At 59.1% G+C, this 19,922-nt stretch overlaps 1 protein-coding gene across 4 annotated transcripts in view; it reads right to left on the minus strand.

Moving 5' to 3' along the window:
* Positions 1–1,281: 1,281 nt before the first annotated feature.
* GRM4 (glutamate metabotropic receptor 4) overlaps positions 1,282–19,922 on the minus strand; it is a 116,159-nt gene continuing 97,518 nt past the window's right edge. For all 4 annotated transcript variants that reach the window (XM_042986143.1, XM_042986144.1, XM_042986146.1 and 1 more), the window contains 5 exons: positions 18,978–19,178; positions 18,612–18,748; positions 14,305–15,240; positions 7,877–8,123; positions 1,282–1,889 (listed from right to left, as the gene is read on the minus strand). In XM_042986143.1, coding sequence (XP_042842077.1) covers positions 1,840–1,889; positions 7,877–8,123; positions 14,305–15,240; positions 18,612–18,748; positions 18,978–19,178 — 1,571 coding nt within the window. In that variant the 3' untranslated portion in view covers positions 1,282–1,839. The remainder of the gene's footprint in view (positions 1,890–7,876; positions 8,124–14,304; positions 15,241–18,611; positions 18,749–18,977; positions 19,179–19,922) is intronic.

Below are 19,922 nucleotides of genomic sequence, written 5' to 3' on the forward strand. Positions count from 1 at the left end.
GGAGGTAGGAGGGGGTGTGGGGCCTGGGGCGGGCCAGAAAGGGGCGGCACAGGAAGCCTGGGCTTCAGCTGCCGCTGTGGCCTCATTGTGTCGCTGGCTCTGTAATTTACCCCAGGCAGGGCCCAGCCCCTAAGCTGCTTCCCGCTCCCTCCCGCCCAACCTGCCAACGAAGCCAGCTGCTGTGAACACGCACTTGCACACTTGCTGCTGGCCAGGGACAAGCATCGTCACGATGTGGGTGCAATGTGGTTTTACCCCCACTTGGGCCTAAACAGACACACTAGACAGACAAGCATGCATATGGAGGTACCAAGAGCACACACAGATGTGCAGCCAAAACAGACACACACACAGGGCTGGGGGAGCCACACACACATACCTGTGCCACACACCTGGCCCACGCGGACACACGCCACACTCCAATCTCTAGGACAGAGACACACATCATCCTAGCACCTGTCACCTGGAGACAGGACAGGCGGGAGGGCAGGGCTGTGGGTGCTGGGAGCCCTGGAAGCCAATTTCTCAAGAGGAGAGTTTCCGGGCTAGATGGAGGAGATGAAGAAGCTCGTTACGGGGCGGGGATCGGAGGCCAAGGTGTAAGGACTGTGAGAGGAGAGGAAGGGCCAAAATGGTACCTTCCTTGGGGGCTGCAGGGCCAGGGACAGGAATAGAACATCCCCCTTAGGGGACCGCCAGTGGCTGATTTCTGGAATCTGCTGCAAAGTCCTGGTCCCTCCCTGCCCAAGGCCTCTCCATGCTCCCACTCGATGCCAGCCCCGGAGGCAGCCTCCATCGCCCGCAAGCCCTAGGGTCCATGACCCACTTGCTCCTTGCCTCTAATTCCAGGCTCTCTGGCTGCAGGTTGAGACCGGGGTCCCCCTGCAGGGCCCTCAGTGGATGTGGAGCCAGGGTGCAAAACCATGTGTTTATTTTTATTAGAAATGTTCTTGGTATAAAAACAATCATGCGCTACACATTGTCATCAATAACCATCACCAAACACCCAGGCACTGAACTCCGTGTCATCAGCAGGACGGGCAGGCGGGCAGGCGGGCAGGACACACAGCAGACGGGAGGGGGCAGGCGGGCAGGCTGCGGGCCACAGGGACACACACAGAGGCCACCAGGAGGACGCGGCACTTTGCAACACACGCGAGATTCGTTTTTGTTTTGGCTTTTTTGTGTTTGGAATTTTTTTGAGCTTTTTCTCTTTTGCGACATGTACAGTTTGGTGAGTTGGGAGGTGGTGACGGGGAGAGAGCAAAGGCGGGATGCGATGAAGGTGAGGAGGGGGCGAGGACAGGGAAGAAAAATGCACGAGACCTGGGTGGAGCACAAAAGAAAAACCTGGAGAGACCTGGAGACAGAGAATGCATCAGGGAGAGGAGGCAGAGGCCGAAAGAAAGAAGATAAGAGCAGAGCACACAGGTGAAGACACAGAAAAGGCAGTTATAAAATAAAGACAGGGATGGAGACGGACTCGGACGGTCACCAGTGGGACAGGCAGAGACGAAGGGAGAGAGAGAAAACCAACACTGGGGCCCACACAGCCTGGGCCCCTGTGATTTGGGGCCAGGAGGGGCCGTGGTCCAAGATGCAGGCTCTTGGGGTGGCCTGAAGCTTCCCCAGCCCCTTGTCCTCCTCCTGTCACCTGCCCGGCTTGCCCAGGCTGCCCAGCAGTGACCGCCGGGGGCTCTGCTGTCCTCAGCACCAAGCCACGTCCGTGGGCGCCCACGGGCAGGCAAGACATCAGCTGGGCCCCTGGGAATGGCCCTGGCCCGACGCATCAGCCACAAGGGTCTTGGATCCTCCTCTTGTTCGGCTCTGGCGGCCTAGCTAGATTGCATGGTTGGTGTAGGTGACGTAGGTCTGTTTGGTGGCCAGTGCTGGAAGGAGAGAGACCGGGGGTACCCAGGCATCAGGGGCTGGCTTCTTCAAACCCCCCCTTCCACTCAGGCATTGCCCTGCCCACGGCATCAAGTCCAGACCCCTGAACCAAGCAGTTCACAGCCCCCAAACCGCATGGTGGCCCCACCCCCCCCATCCCATCGCTTGCCCCCCCTTTCCTTCCACCACCCTGCACCCCCCACCCCACCTCACTGGACTCGCCCAGTCTCTGAACATCCTTCCCACCTCCACATCTTTGCTGGGGCCAGGCTGCTTGCCTGGAGTGCCCTGCCCTCCCCACACAGTTGTTTTAGTTAAGACCCCTCCTTAGAACACTCCTGCCCAACCCCCCCCCCCCGACGAAGCCCCTGCCACCTCCCGACTCCACCACACTTGAAGAGAATTGTTTTTATTTGTAATATAATTGTATAGCCTTAAAGTATTATCAACAGAAGTTTTCAGGTCAACAGCACACGTTCTAGAAGAACACATGCAAAGAACAGACATTAGACATAGCCTGGCAGCCTAGGGGACGGGAGTGGCGAGTTGGGACGGAGGAAATAAATGATGGAACCAGAGCAGGGGGGGCTCATGAGGCTAGAAACTGACAAGCTGACCAGTTGGCCCCCGTGCCACACCCAAGGGAAGTGGAAGGCCTCCAGGTCCCCTTGGGCCTTTGTCCGGCTACCCTTCCCATTTCTAGGTGTCCCTGTCTCACCTCAGCCTCGAGGCCTCCTTATCCGCACCCATGGCTCTGGCCCTCCCTCAGCCACTCCTGGGGCCCTCCTCACCACTCACAGCTGGGTGACAACATCAGCTTTTCGGGGCAGCACGAGCCTCCCCCTGCCTCTGCCCGGCCAGGGTTCAGACCTCACGGCAGCCTAGTGAGGAGGCTAGGTAAATGCCACCCTCATGTGAAAAATGAGGCACTGGGGTGAGGACCCTGGCCAGGTCCTTGGTTCTGTCCTGTCCGGATCCAGGGTCTCCCTCCACGGCCTGGGACAGCTCAATGGAGAGTAATCAAGGTCAGCCTTGCCGCTTGGGGTGGGAGTTGTATGCTGGTGCCCAGAGGAGGCTGGATGGGAGACAATCAGAGGGCCCTTGTTCGCAAAGCTGCCCTGACACCCCATCAGGGTCCTGTCTTCTCGGGAAAGGAGTGCATGGCCAAGGCATCTGGCCTGGGGCAGAGGACACTGAGGAGAGCAGTGCAGTGGGCTGCCCACGATACCCCCCAATCCTCTCTACCCCGTTTTCCCAGGGCCCATGACTGCCAAGTAAAGACTACATTTCCTGAGCTCCCTGCTTGATGGCGTTCCTGCGAATGACACGTGAGGGTCGTGAGGGCTGTGTGTGACTTGCGTGTCATTTGATTAAAACAGATGGTTTCTCCTGTACTTCCTCTCTTCTGCTTTCCACGGGCAGAACAGACACTGAGGGCAACTAGCCTCAGCACAGTCCTCTGGGAGCCAACAGAGCCAGATGGAAGAAACCCGGGTCCCCATTTCTGCCCATCTACCACACCAGTGTAGCTGGAAGCCCACTGACATGGGCCAGATTGCTGGGTCCAACTCTCAGAGGGCCCATCAAGTGTGGCAAGAAGCAAACTCGTTGGGGGTGGGGTGAGCAGAGGACAGCACCGTAGGACCAGTGGGGAGGCACGCGGGGTAGAGGGCAGATGAATGAAAGGAAAGGAAGAACTTTCTCCCGGCCAGAGCTGAGTGGAGAGGATGGCCTTATGTGGTCGTGGAAATATTCAAGCAGAACATGAACAATCACTTGGCTGGGCAGTAGCCAGGAAGTTTTGAGTTTTAGGTGCCACCGGGACAGGTGACGGGGCCCATGACTTCAGGAAGAGAGTAAGAACACAGCACCTTACAGTGTGCCAAGACTTGCCACCTTCGTTTCTAAAATGACCCACCCATATGCCTCCTGACCGGCGCCGGCTGACCATGAGAGAAGAAGGACCATGGACAGCACCCGTGAGGCGCCTGGCTGGGCATACTTGGGGAAGGAACCCGCCATGAGGCCAGAGGTGCTGAGAGGGAGGTATGAGGGTGCACAGATCTAGGGACAGGAGCCTCTAATCCCCCCCTCTGTGACTTCCGGAAGCTCTTCCCCCACCCTGCTAGGCCTCAGTTTCCCTACCTGTTACATAAGAGCGGTGGCCCTTTTGCCCCAACTGCTTGTCCTGAGGGGCTCCCCCAGCCCCAGGCTCCACCCTCCGCTATCCAGCACTGTCAGAAAATGAGCCGGCAGCTTAATCACGAGCTGCAGGCCAGGCCGATGAGAATCAGTTCCCCAGGGCTCCATCACCCCCTGGGTGAACTGATAAAATTGAGTTTCCAAACCTGTAAACCCGTCAGCAGCCATGGCTCAGGGGTGAAGGAAAACTGCAGCAGCAGCAGCAGCAGCAAAACCACCAACCGTAGGGAAATGGGCGCCTGAGGGCGGCCGTGGGGGCACCGAGGCGGGTGAGAGGGGAGCAGGTGGTGGGGGAGGTGAGGGACAGTTGGGCCCTGCTGTCCCTCTAAGACCAGAGCTGTCTCCAATAGAAAATCCAGTCCTTGGGTTCCAGAACCTGGAAGCGCATTCGGCCCTCAGCTACAAGCCAGGGGCCCCAGAGTCCTTCAGCGGAGCTTCGGTCTCACCATCTGGAAAATGGGAGCAGTGAGTCTGCCCGGGCTCCCGGGAGCTAACTGTGAGGCTCAAAGGGAAGCGCTCTGGCCAGGAGTCAGGAGACTTTGGGTCCAGTCCTGCCCTCCCCAGGACAGGGGATCTCAGCACCTGCCAAGGAGCCCTTCCAACAACTTGAACCTCTCGAGTCTCAAGTCCCTCATCTGTAAAATGGGATAATAAACCCTTGGCTGGCTCTCAGCCACAGGGTGGATGGAAATCCTCTTTAAACCCTGCAAAGGGACAGGGCTGAAATAACTATAGCAATGAGGACAGGGCGGGGAGAGCGACACTCCAGGGGCATCCTCAGCATGAAGGGAGGGACGGGGTGAGGGGTGTGCACAAAGGTCCCCAAACCCATCCCTTGCCGATGACAGGCTGTTGCTGCTGGTTTTCGGTCCCTGCCACCTCAGATAACAATTAGCTGGGCAATGGCAAGCACGAGCTGACAGCCCCCATTTGTTGCCCCATGTCTCTGTGCCCAATCTGCCCGCAATCAGGCCCCTGAATTATTTATTCTGTTGTTTGTTTAAAGATACGTGGCCTGCCAGTGACAGAGTAAAAAATGTCCCTGTTTCACAGGAGTGACATCTCCCCACTTTTCCCGCTCACGCCCCCTCGGTCTGGCATCCCCAGAATTAATCACCTGGCTCCCACCCAACACGTCTACAGCCCCTGCTGTCACCGAGCTAAGGGGCAGTGGGGGCAAGGGGCCCTGGCCTCTGGCTTCTACAGCAGCTCTCACCCTTCCCCTGCAGGAAGCAGGGGGCTGGGAACACTGTATGTCCCCTCGCCAAGCCTCCGCTCCCCTCCTTGTCTGGTGGGGGGTGGGGTGGGAAGGGGTAGTAATTGTACCCTGTCCCCATGTGACCAACCTGAAGAGAGGCAGAAGGAACAATGTCTATCACAACTGTCAGGGAAGGTCCCACACTCTGCTTCCCTCCTTTGGAGTCGGGGTGTTAGCTCTAGTTAGCCGCCCATGGTCCCTAGAGGGTTAATGCCCCACTCTGATGAGCCGGGGGCCGGAGCTCGTTTGACAGACCTGCTCCTGCCCCAGCAGAGTAAGGTATGAGGGATGGAACCCGGGAAGGGTAAATCTCCATGGGAAGGAGGAAAACAGAAGTCAGGAGTGGGGGGTGGGGAGCAGTGAGGGGTCCCTGCTCGGGACAGAAGGGCCTGGCTAGGGGCCGCACGTGGGGTTTCTGCAGATCTAGACACGAAAGGCCAGAGGGGGGGAGTTCTAGGAGGACAGTGTCCCTTCCCATCTCAGAGTGGAGGGCCCACGTGGCACCTGAAGGGAGGGCTGTAGGTCCCAGGGAAGCTGGTGTTCTGGGAGGAAGAGCAAGATTGAAAAGAACCAGAGGTCATTTGGCAAAAGATGGCAGGGGGTGGGGGGTGGGCAACACAGAGTCATCAGGATGTCAGTGAAAGGGGTGTGCCAGAAGCCAGGTATACTGCTCTGCCCGGAGAATGGAGACCCAGAGATAGGGAGGCCATGTGAAGTCAGGGTCAAGGGAAAGACACTGTGTGGGGCCAGCCAGCCACCACCATGCTGTGTGATCTCAGGAGAATCCCTCACCCTCTCTGGGCCTCGGCTGCGAATCAAACCTCTAGTGCTACCCAGGCCTCACAGGCCTCCTGTCGAGATCACGGAACAGGGGAGAGGGCTTTGGGAGTAAAAAGTCCTGTTTGCATGTAGGAAGGGACTCTCCTTCTTTCCACAGGTGGCAGTCACTCAACAGGCGGAAGCCGTGCCCAGAAAGGAAGGGAGGATGCTTCACCCGGAGCCACAGGTGGGGAGCCTGTGAGAGGTGCTGCCCCGGCCAAAACACACCAGGGAGGCCAGGTCTCCTATTTCTCCTGACCTACTTGCGGATGACAAAGGGCCTCCTCTCCGGAGCCTGTGCTCCAGACCCTCCTGGAGTCTAGCCCATATCCCTCCTGCTGCCATGGCCGATGTCCATTTGGGGCCTCTGCCCCAGGACTAGAGGCAAGAAGCTGAGTGTTAACTCCCAGGTCCCTCTGGGACTGAAAGTCTCCTGGGCGGGCGGGGGGGGGGGGCTCTGCTCCTCCTTCCCCACCAAAGGGAGCCCCCCAGGACTCTCAGAGAGCAGGGGAGGCAGGAGATGCTACCATTTAAACTATTTGGGCACTTGCAGGATGTCCGGGGAGGGAGCCAGCATCTCAGGGGGGCAGGGTGACCATAGCAACCCCTCTATCTCTCACCCCACAGGTGGGAGACCCCACGGCTCACCTCCCAGGGCAGAGGCCTCTGTCCTTCTGAGAAGGGAGCAGTGATACTACCGTGGAGGTCAAGTCCAGGCCGGGCGCCTGCGGGCTGCGTGACTTGGGTGAGTCCCTAATCTTTCTGAGCCTCCCTTTACTCTTCAGTATTACACAGATGATAAAAATACCTGCCTTTCAAGGCTGCTGTGAAGACGAAAACTGGTACATGGTAGGTGTGATACACAATCAGAGTTTAGGAAATGGTCACCACTATTACAGGTGCCCCCAAGGTCTAACCTGTCCCTCACACGCTCTGCCTCTCTCTCCTCTCAATCTCTTCTCACAGAGGGCTGCTTCAGGGGGACCAGAAAAGTTGCCAAAGATGGTGGCCTTGCTCCCTCCCATGTACAGTCCTGCCCAGGCCGAGACCTTGGGCCTGCCCCTTAGATGCCAAGGTCCCTGTGTCCTTCTCTCTCCCCATCCCCCTCTACTGCCGAGGTCTCCTTGGACAATCCCTTGGGAACACCCTACTACCTGAGAACTGAGGCCTCTGAAGGCCCTCTGTCCAACTCACTCCTTCCCTTACCCTTCCTGGGGACCCACATCCTGAGGTCCCACACCCTCAGGGCCCTGGTAGAAGGTGGCCAGGCTGGCACCAGAGCCTCTGTGCCCAGGTTACTTAAGGGCCAGAAGGCAAGGGCCCTCGAGACAACCCCTTGACCAGAGAAATCCCAGAGTCCCCCATCGTTCTGCATGAACCACATTCCCCCATGGCCTCACCACAGGTGGGCAGATATCCCTGGAAGGGTGTAGCCAGGGCTAGGTGGTGGGGGGGACCTTGAGGTTCTCTCCTGGTTACTAGGATGGGGCGGGGCAGGGGGGCACTAACCTGGTGCATCAGGGTTCTCCCCAAGTTCCCACTCACCTGTGGCTTCGGGGCTCTCCCAGTACCCACTGAGGACCCAGCTCAGGGAGGGGCGTGGCCTGGGTCCCGGGGGGGTGGGGGGGGTGGGGGGGACGGGCCTTGTTGAAGGAGGAGACTGGCCTGGGCGGGCCCAGAGGGAAAGGAGCGGGGCTGGGCACTCACCTGGGGTCTCCAGGTTCTCGCAGAGCTCAGACTTGGCCTCACCATTGGGCCGGAAGCTGCCCTTCTGCGTGAACTTGTTGGACATGGTGGCGGCGGTGACGACGGCTTTGAGGCTGCGCTTGCGCTTGGGCACATTCTGCTCCGGGTGGAAGAGGATGATGTAGACCTTGGGCATGTAGAGCATCCCCAGGGACACCGAGGCGCTCAGACTCACCGAGACGGTCAGCGTCGTTGTCTGGATGTACAGCTGGAGGGGGGCCAGGGGGACGGCGTCAGAGAAGGCTCCGCCTGGCGCCTCAGGGGCCCTGACCCCAGAGACAGACACATGGAGGACAGACCCCGGGAGCCCTGTGTCCCACTGACATTGGGCAAAAGGGAGTCAAGGTATAGAGCCGGGACTTTAGACCAGACCAAATCCTGGCTTTACCACTTCTAGCTATGTGACCTTGGACAAGTCCCACCTTGTGCCTCAGTTTCCTCACGTATAACACTGGCATGATATGATAGCACTTACTTCATAGGGTGGCTGTAAGGGTGAAATGACTTGACAAACGGTGAATGGACGTAGAACGGTGAATGCTACGTGCACGGAAGGGTTCCCCACTCCTACGTGCTATAGGGAGGTAGGGCCCTCAGGGGACCACAGCTGAGCCTCCCAGGAGCAGTCCCCTGCGCGGGGCCAGGAAGGAGAGGAACATCTGTTGGTGCAGTAACTCCCAGTGGGTGTGCCACAGCCCCTTGACCAAGCGTCCATTCAGTGACGCCCCCCCCCCCCACACACACACACACGCCACCCTGTGCAGAGCACTGGCACGGGAGCCACAGCGCCTGGCAAGATATGGCGATGGCAGCATTGGTCAAAGCTCATTTCACGCTTACTCGCCAGCACTAACGGTGACAGATGTTTAGCAAAATGAAAGTCCATTAATCTGGGTGTCGGCTAATCCATTCTTCAATAGTGGGGCCTTCCAGGCAGGGCCTGACAATTCCCACCGCCTACGCCTGGGGTCCCCTCCCTGCCTCCTCCTTCCTTCCCAGTCCTCCAAGCCTCAGGTGTCCTTCTAGCCGCCCCCTCAGCCTGGGTGGGGCCAGAGGAGGCCGAGGTTGTGGCCCCCAGGTCTGGACATAGGGAAGGCAGGAAATGTTCTGCCCCCTAAATCTGCTGTTTCTAGGCCTGGGTCCCCTCCCCTAGGGCCTGGCTGATGTGCCACCTCCTCTAGGAAGCTCTCCCTGACCCCTGGCTTTATCCGACCCCCCCCATGACACCCATTCTCATATCCCACCCCATCTCCTGCCCTTCTCCAGAAATGCCTCATGACCTGGGTCTAAAGGCTATTGTTCCAGCTCCCCTAGGGAGAGAGGCTGGAGAAGCTCTAGGGTCTGAAAGGAGGGAGGGGTGTGACCCTGAGGAAGTCTCAACCCCTCTCTGGCCCTCAGTTTTCTCATCAGTGCCATGGGATGAGAGCACCTACCTCTCCCAACCCACAGGGCCACCCAAACACAGACCGAAGCTGTGTGATCTTGCACAGAAGCGTGGGGAAGGAGGATGGGAGTGTGGAGAAGCTGTTTCATTGTCACCGTTCAGGAAATTCACAGGCCCAGGGGAATAACAGCCTAGTCCCCAGGGAGCACACACCTCTCTGGACACAGTCATCCCCACTCTACCCTACCCCTGCCCTTACACTCCCACCCTCCGGTGACAGCGTTACCTCCAAGCATGACTAGCCAGTGGGAGGGTGCTGGCTACCTCTTCTATCTGCTGAGGTGGCCTGGTGGCTGGGGCGGGGGGGGGGGGAAGGGGACAGGCTTCACACCACTGGAGACAGCAATGAAGGTCTGGGCTAATCAATATCTTCACCATTGGACTGGATGAGGGTATGTCTCCCTCATTAGATTGGGGGCTCCCTGAGGGCAAGGGCAGTCTTGCCTCTCACACTGGGGGTTCTTGGACATAAGGGTCATGTTTCCAAGTCAGATACACCCTCTGCTCCACCTTGTTGATTGGGTGGGGTTAGGAGGGTGCAGTTGGGCCCATGTGGAGCTGGTGGGACCAGGGACAGAAGCCCCTCTCTGAGCCCTGCAGTGGACACAGCCCTGTGCTGGGGACCAGAGGCCTGGGGGCCAGACTCCACTCTGCCCTGACCCACTATGGGATGCTAGGCCCCTCCAGTATCCCAGGCAGAGTCAGCTCCATGGGTATACACGCTTGGTTTCATGCCCTACTGCCACCATCTTGAATGCTGAATCATTTTTGAACAAGGGGCTTTCCCCTTCTTTTTTCACAGAGCCCTGAAAACCATGGAGCCAGCCCTGAGCAGGCAGAGGGGGGGGGGGTTGTGGGGGGGAAGAGCACAATCCTTGGTGTTCTATTTTCTATTTTGCTCTTCAGCCTAGGAGCCTTTCTGCAAACAAAATACAAGATACAGTGTAAACAGATCAAAGCTAAGCAAAGCTGCTCCCATCTGCTGGGGGCCCACCCTCCCAGCCTGGGCCCTGGGGGCTCTTCTGGCCATGCAGGCTGGGAGTGGCCCCCTCTGTGTAAGCAGAAGTGGGGCTGCACGCCCCCAGTCCCTTTCCTTGCCCCAGCGTCTGGAATGCCCACCCCACCCCCAGATCAGGCACCATTCTGGGGCCTCCTGTGTGAAGGTGCACGTAGCATGCTGATTCTCTCAAAGAAGCAGTGGTCCTCTAGAACCTCTAGAACTCAGCAGGCACCCCCAGAGGGCAGGGGCCCAGGCACAGATGCAGCTCTCAAAGGCAGATGGGGTGAGAGGCAACCTCCGGGATGTGCTTTCTTCTCCCACTCGCCCATCTCCCAGACAGAGGTACCTGAACTCCTGCTCCCCTCTCCGGTCGGGCCCTTGCCACACTCTGTCCTCTGCAAGAAGTCCTGCCTTAGCCTCACAAGTGACCGCTCCCCAGAGTGCAGGCTGGGTTTGATGGGTGTCGACAGAGGTCACCCTGGGGGTGGGGCAAAGGACACAGAAAGGAGCTGCCTGGAGGTTGACGATGTGTTTTCCTGTTTCTGTGCTAGGCCTGGGGGGCATATGGTACAGGGGGCTCTGCTGGGGGCACTGAGGAGTTCTGCCTGCTCCGTGCTTCTGCCCAAGCCGACCCTAGTGGCTACTGAGATCCCCAGGATCTGTTCAGGCCAGATCGATGAACTTCCCCACAACCTGGCCAGCCCCTGGGGCCAGGTCCCGCCCAAGGCTGACTGAGCAGTAACCCCACGCGGTAGAGAAAGCACACTCCAGACGGCTCAGTCATGCCACACAGCTGCAGTGATAACCCCTGGAAATCCGGGCTAATGCTGGGAAATCCGTCCGCCTGCTCATCGGAGCAGCACTGACAGCTTCATTCTGCGCCCGCACCTGCACGCGGGGGGAAACGGGCACCTGCTGGGCACCTGCAGGCGTGTGTGCACACGCACCTGGGCACACACCCGTGCCCGCAAACGTACACACCCATACACACACGCATCTCTGCATTCACACGCACACACACCTGAACTCACCCCTGTACACTCATGCCTGACTCAGACCCCTGCCTGGGCGCGTACACACACACACACACACACACACACACAGCAGCCAAGCCTACAGCTTCCACTGGGGCACCTTGTAGTGCTGACAAAACACAGCACAGATACAGCCCCAGGACTGCCTATGCCTCTAGGAGGTCTGGTGGTCTGAACCCGCAGGGACTTCAGAGCTCCCCTCCCCTTCCTCATTCAGAAGCCCAGAGGGGAGGGTCGTGTCCCCTGTCCCACCCCTCAGGTGCAGAGCAGGGTCTTAGGCCACAAGTTGGTGTGAGGCCAGCCTGCTGTGTGACCCCAGGCAAGTAAGTCCCTGCCCCTCTCTGGGCCTCAGAAAAGATCATTTCAGAGGCTCCTTTTCATAATCAATACTGAGGGGAGCCTCCTAAAAAGGGAAAAAAGAGAGGCAGGCAGGGTGGCCTAGAGAGATGTGGGAGCTGAGAGAGGGGGCTGGGCCTTGGCCGCTGGAGGGTCTGACACCCCGGGAGGGTGTGGACCCTACGGGGGAGCACTGTGCTGGCAAGCAGCCAGAGGAACCTACGGGAAGTCAGAGTAAGGGGCTCACCCACCGAGTTGTCTGCCTTCCAGCCCTGTACCGTTACTCCCTGAGGAGGCAAGGGAAGGAGCCTCCTGGTAATGCCGAAGGTCATTTCTCAAGCCGCCAGCTTCCTGGAGTGGGGCGTGGCTTCCCCTGCTGGCTCTGGAGTCCCCTTGGGCACTGCGGGGCAAGGGGCTTCTGTCTGCACCTGCATCCCGCAGGCCAGTGGGGGGGCTGGATACCTGACTCACAGCGTGAGCCGGGCCCAGTGGCCGCTTTGACTCAGGTCAGAGTGCAGGGTGACCTGGAGCCAAACCGGAGGGCTCTGACCTCAGGGCACTGACGTCTGCTTCTCAGGACCCCTCAGCCCACAAGCCGCCATAGGAAGACAGGCCACAGGCCTCCCTGGGCCAGGCCACGGGTTTCAGAATGGAGGGCACAGCTCCTGCCCTCGAGGAACCGTTGGAGGAGAAGTGGTACGTGCCAAAGAAGCCCCAGGGCAGGGAGGTGTCCCGGGGCTGCAGGGGGCAGCGTGGACTGGGCTCCTGAGTTAGGCGGAGCAGGGTCAAGTTCAGCCATGCCACTTACTGGCTGTGTGATCTCAGACAAATCACTTCACGTCTCTGTGCCTCTGCGTCCTCATCTGTAAATTGGGATGGTGACATCTACCCTAGCCTGCTTCTGTGGAGCCTGCTGGCCATTAGGCAGAGTGTTTGGCACATGACAAGCACCCCATCCATGGCAGCTTTCGCAGCAGCCTCACCGAAAGCCAAGCATCCCTAGGAGTTCACACCTGGGCGGGCTCATGGCTTCAAACGCCATCCATGGGCTGACGACTCCCCCGGCTACATCTCCAGCCCAGCCCTCAGCCCCGAACCCCGGACTTGTAGCATATTCAACTTTTGGCTCAACGGAGGCACTTGGCCCTCTAACAGGCATCCCAAACTTAGCACATCCAAAGGACTGCCCGATCTCTGCCCCCAAGCAGGCTCCTCTGCCGTCAGATTCCCCACCTTAGGGCTGGACATCCCTTCCTTCCGATGATCCGCACACCGAAAACTACAGAGCCATCCTTGATTTTCCTCTGCACTTCTTGCCCCACATGCAGTCCATCCAAAATCCAGCCAGCTCCACCTGCGGGAGCCCCCGCTTCCCATCACCCCTGCTGCCAGCAGCCCCTTGTTGAGATCACTGCAGTTACCCCCACGTTGGCCCCGTTCCTGGCTCACTTCCTCAGGGCTCTGCCCAGCAGCAGGAGGGATCCTTCTAAATCTGAACTATGTTCCGTTCCTCACCGCTCAGAACCCCACTGTGGCTCCCTTCTCGCTGACGGTAGAAGCCAGCATCCTTCCCACAGCCTCCAGGTCCTCTGCCATCTGCCCTGTCATCTTTCTGACCCTGTCCCCATCACCCTCCTCCGGGTTCCTCAGCCCCAGCCTCCCCCCCGCACAGTGGGTAAACTGCCTTCACACCCATCATGCCATGTGACTTACAACACCTTAAGGACCGCAAGAGAAGGATCATGGCCCCAATCTACTGATGAAGAAACTGAGGCAGAGAGGCCAGCTGGCTTGCCCAGGATCCCAGACATGGAGCTCAGACCAGGAGCTGGGGTCCTCGGTCCCCACAATCCCCCCTGTCTCTGGCCTCTGGCTTCAGTGACTCCCAATCCTTTAAGATAAAACCCCACAGAAGCCAGGCAGTGCTGGGGCCAGGTTGTGGGCAAAGTACACAGGGTCCTAGGGTGAGTCCAGGCCCACAGGATGGCATGACAGAGCCAGCAGGACACAACCTCTCTGCAGCTCTGGATGTTGGAGGGGATGACATCCCCGGCTCCCGGGGCATTGGAGGCTTGGGGACCAGGAAAGAAGGAGTGAGTGCCTGATCCCTCCCTCCCTCACCTAGGGATCCGTGGGGATCCCGTGAAGGCAGAAAGAGGGGCAGACAGAGGAGAAGGAAGAGAGGAGTGGAAGGCAGGGAAGATGGGGCTGGGTAGGGACAGAGGTGAGGGAGAGTCTAGAAGAGAATGAAGGTTGACAGAGGGTCAGCGTCCAGGGCTGACAGAGAGGAGAGAGGGAGGCGATGGGAGGGAGAGAGCAAAGAGGGAAAGAGCTGAGGAAGACAGGAGGGAGAGGAGATAGGAGGGAAGGAGATGCAGGAGAAGAGAAAGGGTGGGAGACAGGAGAGACAACCTGGAGGCTGGAGAACAGACTGGAGACAGAGAAGGCAGCGGGGAGTGGAAGAAGGCATCTCCAGAGCAGGGTGAGAGGCCGGGGAGCCCCCGGAGGCTGCCCCCGGGCTCACGGCCTCTCACCCACCCGCACCCCCCCACCCCCGGGGGGCTCCGCCACTCACCTTGTCTGCCGACTGCGAGGTGCCGAAGAAGATGGGGATGAAGGCGAGCCAGACGATGCAGGTGGTGTACATGGTGAAGCCAATGGGCTTGGCCTCGTTGAAGGTCTCTGGGACACCGCGTGTCTTGATGGCGTACACGGTGCACGTGACCATGAGCAGCATGCTGTAGCCCAGCAGGCAGATGAGCGACAGGTCCGAGATGTCGCACTTGAGCACGCCCCTGGCGAAGCGGGGGTCGAGCGTCCGCTGGTCCTGGAAGTCCACCACCGAGTGGGAGGGGTCCACCACAAACCACACGCAGATGCCAAGCAGCTGCAGCGAGATGAGGCTGAAGGTGATGGCCAGCTGCGAGGCCGGGCTGATGAAGCGCGGGGCGCTGACCGACCGCTTGCCCTGCTCGAAGATGCGGTAGATGCGGTTGGTCTTGGTGAGCAGGGCCGCGTAGCTGATGCTCATGCCCAGCCCCAGGAAGATTCGGCGCAGAGAGCAGGTCCCCAGGTCAGGCTCGGCAATCATGAGGAAGGTGGTGGCATAGCACAGGAAGATGCCAGCCAGCAGCACGTAGCTCAGCTCGCGGCCCGAGGCCTTGACGATGGGCGTGTCGTTGTAGCGCACGAAGGTGACCACCACAAAGAGCGTGGCAGCGATGCCCACCACGGCCAGGAAAAGGGGCAGCACGGCCCAGGGCGAGTCCCACTCGAGCTTGATGATGGGGATGGGTCGGCAGCCCGTGCGGTTCTCTGTGGGCCGCATGTCATACGGACAGGTCTTACAGGTGTAGCGATCCACCTGGTACTGGTACCCCGTGCAGGGCTCACAGTGCCAGCAGCAGGGCATGCCCTTCACGGTCTTCTTCCGCTCGCCCGGCTGGCAGGGCAGGCTGCAGATGGAGCGGGGCAGCTGCTGCCCGCTCCCCGGCCACTGCATCCGCTCTATCTGCCAACGACAGCACAGGGGAGCCGGCCTCAGGATATGCCGCCCGGTGCCCCGGGCCACCCCACTGGCCCCACGCCTCGATCACCCAGTTAAATGGGGAAAATGCAGCCGCCCAGCCCCACCAGGACCCGCCGGATCCAACAGCTCGGTTTAAATAAGCCCCACCGCGTGATTCAGACATAGCTGACCTGTGGGGAATCCTAAACTCTCAAGGACCGTATGGAGACACGGAGCCCAGAGAACAGAAGTGACAACCTAGAGTCACCCAGGGAAGCAGAGAGAGCTCAAGAGTTCTGACCCCCAGCCCCTTATGCCCTTGCTGGTCCCCAGACCAGCAGCAGCAGCATCACCCAGGAGCTTGCTAGAAATGCGACATTTTGGCCCACCCCAGACCTACTGTCTCAGGATCTGAGTTTTAACCAGACCCCTCAGGTGACTTATGTGCATGCTGAGAGATGCGCTGCCTCATGGCTTAGCCCAAGGGGCCTCCTCTGGGCGGCTCAGGAAGCTGAGTTCAGCAGAGAGCAATGAACAGAAGTTTTCCCAGAGGATATGTAATATGTGCCCAGGGGTTAGCGTTTCTTTACATCTTGCTCTAAATTCGTGCAAGTCACTGTCATATGTCCCCGAAGACACAATTGCTGTGAGCAAAGGAGCCACAGGCGTGTTGGCACACCCTACTGAACTCAGGGTTACAAAAGTCTGGAAAGTAGGGGAGAGGCCCAGAAGAACTCTAGGCCCTGAGCAGAGGGAGTCTGACTACACTTGGGAGCCATATTCAAAGCATCTGTTCCAGGGGTGCCTGGGTGGCTAAGACAGTTGAGCATCCAATACTTGATTTCAGCTCAGGTCATGATGGAAGAGCTCCCAGGGTTGTGGGATCAAGGAGATCCCAGGGTTGTGGGATCAAGGAGATCCCAGGGTTGTGGGATCAAGGAGATCCCAGGGTTGTGGGATCAAGGAGATCCCAGGGTTGTGGGATCGTGCCCCGCGTCGGGCTCCGTGCTGAGTGTGGAGCCTGCTTAAGATTATCTGTCTCTCTCTCTCTCCCTCTGTCCCTCTCGCCCACTTGCACTCTCTCTTTTTCTCTAAAAAATAAAAAAAAACAACAACAACAAAGCCTCTATTCCAAATAAAGTGGCCCTTAGGAAGAGTTCACACTTGGAGAGCAGCACGCCTGGCCAGATAGGTGCTCCTTTGGGCTGGGTACTCGCTCCCAGGGAAAGATTAACTGGTTGGTCGGGCGAAGGGAGGGTTTCAGAGTTGAGGAAAAGGTCGGGGGGGCGGGTATCCAAAGACGGCCTCATGGGAGGCGAGAAGGAAACCTCAGGGGAGCAGCTTGTCCTGTGGCTCCGGGCATGACAGGGCCACGTGGTCCTAAAAGCCCAAGAGCACAGCAACAACCCGGTGCCACCGTCCCGCAGGAACAATGAGGCAGGACAACCCCTGTGCACTGGAGCTGTGAGACCTCAGGGGGACACAGGGCAACACTGGCTGTGCCAAAAAACTCTGGCTCCGGTGGAAAGAGCAACGAACGTGGGTGAATCCTGGGACCACAGGTGTATTGCTAGCCAGTCATGAGCCCGGCAGCAAACACCTCAACCTCTCGGAGCCTTTGTTTCCCCACCTGATCCAATGATAGCAAATATAAGGCCACTTTGCCCTTTGTTACTTATTGTGGCTTCCATCTGGGAGTCATAATGAAATTCTTAAATCTCCCCAGAACATCAGTGCCATGGGCTTTGCGTCTGTTCCCTGCGGCACAGCCAGCCCCCAGCACGGAGCTGGCACACAGGGGGCGCCCAGGGAATCTCTGCGGACTCTGTCACAGAAGAAGTGAGGTCCGGGCACTGGCCACGAGAGGCCGCCTCACTTTCAGACCCTGGGGGGGAAGACAGTGGCAGGCAGGGTGAAGTCTTTTCCTCCTTTTCCTTTCCCCACAGCACAGACCAAACTGAGCACTGGACAAAGTGGGGAAGATGAGACGGTTGAGGTCCCCTTCCCCCTAACGTTCCCCCCCCCCAACCCTGGCCCCAACTCCATGCTGGTGGAGGGGCCCTGTATCATCCGGGACGAGTCCACGGACCCCCCACACCGCGGCCCTGCCTTCACTTACCACGTCTGTGGAATAGGATAAAAATAGTACCCGCCTCACGGGGCTGCCATCCCAACAGCCAGGTCGCGGGTTTACAACAGGAGCTGTACACAGCAGGTGCTCAGCAAGGATTAGCTGCTGTCGCTGCTGCTGCTGAACTGAATCACTGGCCCCCACTGCTCCTCCCACTGCACCCAAATGAGACACGCCCCCATTTGGGGTATTGTCCCACTTTGCCAAGTGCCCCCACCTGCCCTGTTCTGTCTGTCTCCATTCACCAACCCAAGGAGCATTGCTGTAGGAATGGGCTCTGCCCCCCGCCCTGCTGTGTGGCCTTTGGAACATCCCTCAGGCTGGGTTTCCAGAGATATTTCCTCTGGCTTAGAAGACTGTCAGAGCTAAATGGAATCACAGGCAGAAAGTGCTTTGAGGAGCTCAAGGGGCTCATCGCTGGAAGATTCTTACAAGAGGGGACAGCAGGGGCACGATGCAACTTGCCCAGGGTCTGGTACAAAGATAGCTGAGGCCAGACATGGGCTTCCTGCGCCTCTCTGGTCCATCTGGCTGTCACACCGTGCCCACCCTGAGCACGTCTCACCCCTTCACCCTGCAAGGGAGGGGCCAAGTCTACAGGCATTTCCTTGGGGGATGAACCACAAGTCCTCTCTCTCCAAAAACATGGCTCCATTCTCAGCCAGGTACACTGAAGGCCAGAGGGGGAAAGCCACCAAATCCCTGGGACAATCACGAGCCGGGAAAATGTATTTAGGAGGACCCAGAAGACCCCCACCCCCAGCCGCCCATAACACCCAGAAAAATGACGACCTTCTAGTGCAGTATGATAGCCGCAGGAAATGCTCTCAAACAGCTTTCTACCCACCACCAGAAACCCCATCTGACTGCGCCCTCTGCCTTACGCCACTGTCCTCCTTTGTCCCAACGCAGCCCTCCCCCTCCTCATCTCCCTTCCCCACAGCAGCCCAGCCCTTGAGCCATTTCACTCCGGGGTCTTTCTCTGCCAGCAGGTGGAAGGCAGGATGGCCCGAGGCCAAGGGAAAGGACAGGGGTCCAGCCACCAGAAGTCCAGCTGTCCTGTTCCTCCAACTTCAGGCTGGGGTGGCACTCAGGGCTCTCTGAGGCCTGGAAAGGGGCACAGAAGGAAGCCCCCACTTGGCAGCAGCAAACCCTGGGGTCAGGACTGGTCGGGGCTCCACAGTGGCTGCCTCCCCCTGCTCTTCTCTCCTGGGGCCCCTCCCTGCCCTTGCCAGGCGCTTACTCTGAGGTGTAGGTGGTCGGTCCAGGAGCCGATGACCTTGTACTCAGCTGAGCCATTGCGCAACTGGTACTGGTAAATGTCGTAGCGCCCGGGGGCATCTCCATTCTCATTGAAGGTCACGGGGTTCCCGGCGATGCCTGTAGGGGCCAGGGAGTGTTACGCACTCAGTGTCTTGGCTGAGCTTTTACTAAGAAGCAGGGAGGATCACGAGCCTAGGGCAGAGACACCTCTGGGGAGGCCCCTGTGTGGAACATCTTGAGAGGTTACACCCCCTGGAAACATCTGAGGAGACACCCCCCCCCCACTCTCCTACCCCCACAGAACCCTGGGAGCCCTTCCCCTGGCTGCATGGCCCAGGACACCCACCTGAGAAGTTGACGTTGCGGATGTACTTGAGCAGCTGGGTGCCGTCCACGGGATCCATGCGTGGGCAGAGCCCCACGCGGCCCGGACACAGGTCACGGTGCATGGCGTGCAGCGCGTGGCCCATGGCATACACAGCATCAATTACAAACTGCACCTTCCCCTCCTGCTCATATGCCGAGTCCTGCCCAATGCGCTCTCGGTCTGCAACGGGACAGCCAGAGTGGGGGCGTCCGTGAGGCCCACCATCCTCACAGACCATGTGGTGGGAACCAGAGCGGCTCCCCGGGGCCAACAGAGGTGACGCAGCCCTTCCCTGCACACCTAGGCCTCCTGGCTCCTAGCCCAGCGCTTGCTCTGTCACCCAAGAGATGGTCTTATGGAAGCACCTGGGGGACGATCCCAAAAAGTGAAGGGGAGGGTCCACTGCCCTCACCACCGTACTGCCAGACCGTGCGCCCTGACGCCCCAGGACAGCCAGGACAGGCCCGCACGTCCTGATCGCCCTCAGAAAGCAGTCAGCCAGGGGGTCTCCCTGTGTCTGCGGAGCCTGCCTGACATCCCCCAGCCTGGCCTAGACTAATCACGCCAGCAGCTGGCCCTCGCCCAAGCTGGGAATCGCCAGAACAAAAGCTATGACAGTGAGGGCAGCTCACCCATGGACAGCCACTCCAGCCAGGGGACGCTGCCCCTGGCACAGGATACAGATGGGAAAACTGAAGCCCAGAAAACATGAGAGCCTGGCTACAGATCCCTCAGGGTTCGGGACCCAGGCCACCTGGTGCCCCCTCAATGGCTTCCAGTGGCCCCAGACACCAAAAGTCACCATCGTCCCTCCCCAGGGCACCGTGGCTGTAGGGCTCCAGTCTCCCATCCTCACCCCCTAGGCCCTGGGCCCTGTGCAAGCTCCTTGGCTGCCTGAGGCTTCAGTGTCCTTTCAGTACAAAG

Source organism: Panthera tigris, chromosome B2, assembly GCF_018350195.1.
Source record: "Panthera tigris isolate Pti1 chromosome B2, P.tigris_Pti1_mat1.1, whole genome shotgun sequence".
NCBI lineage: Eukaryota > Metazoa > Chordata > Mammalia > Carnivora > Felidae > Panthera > Panthera tigris.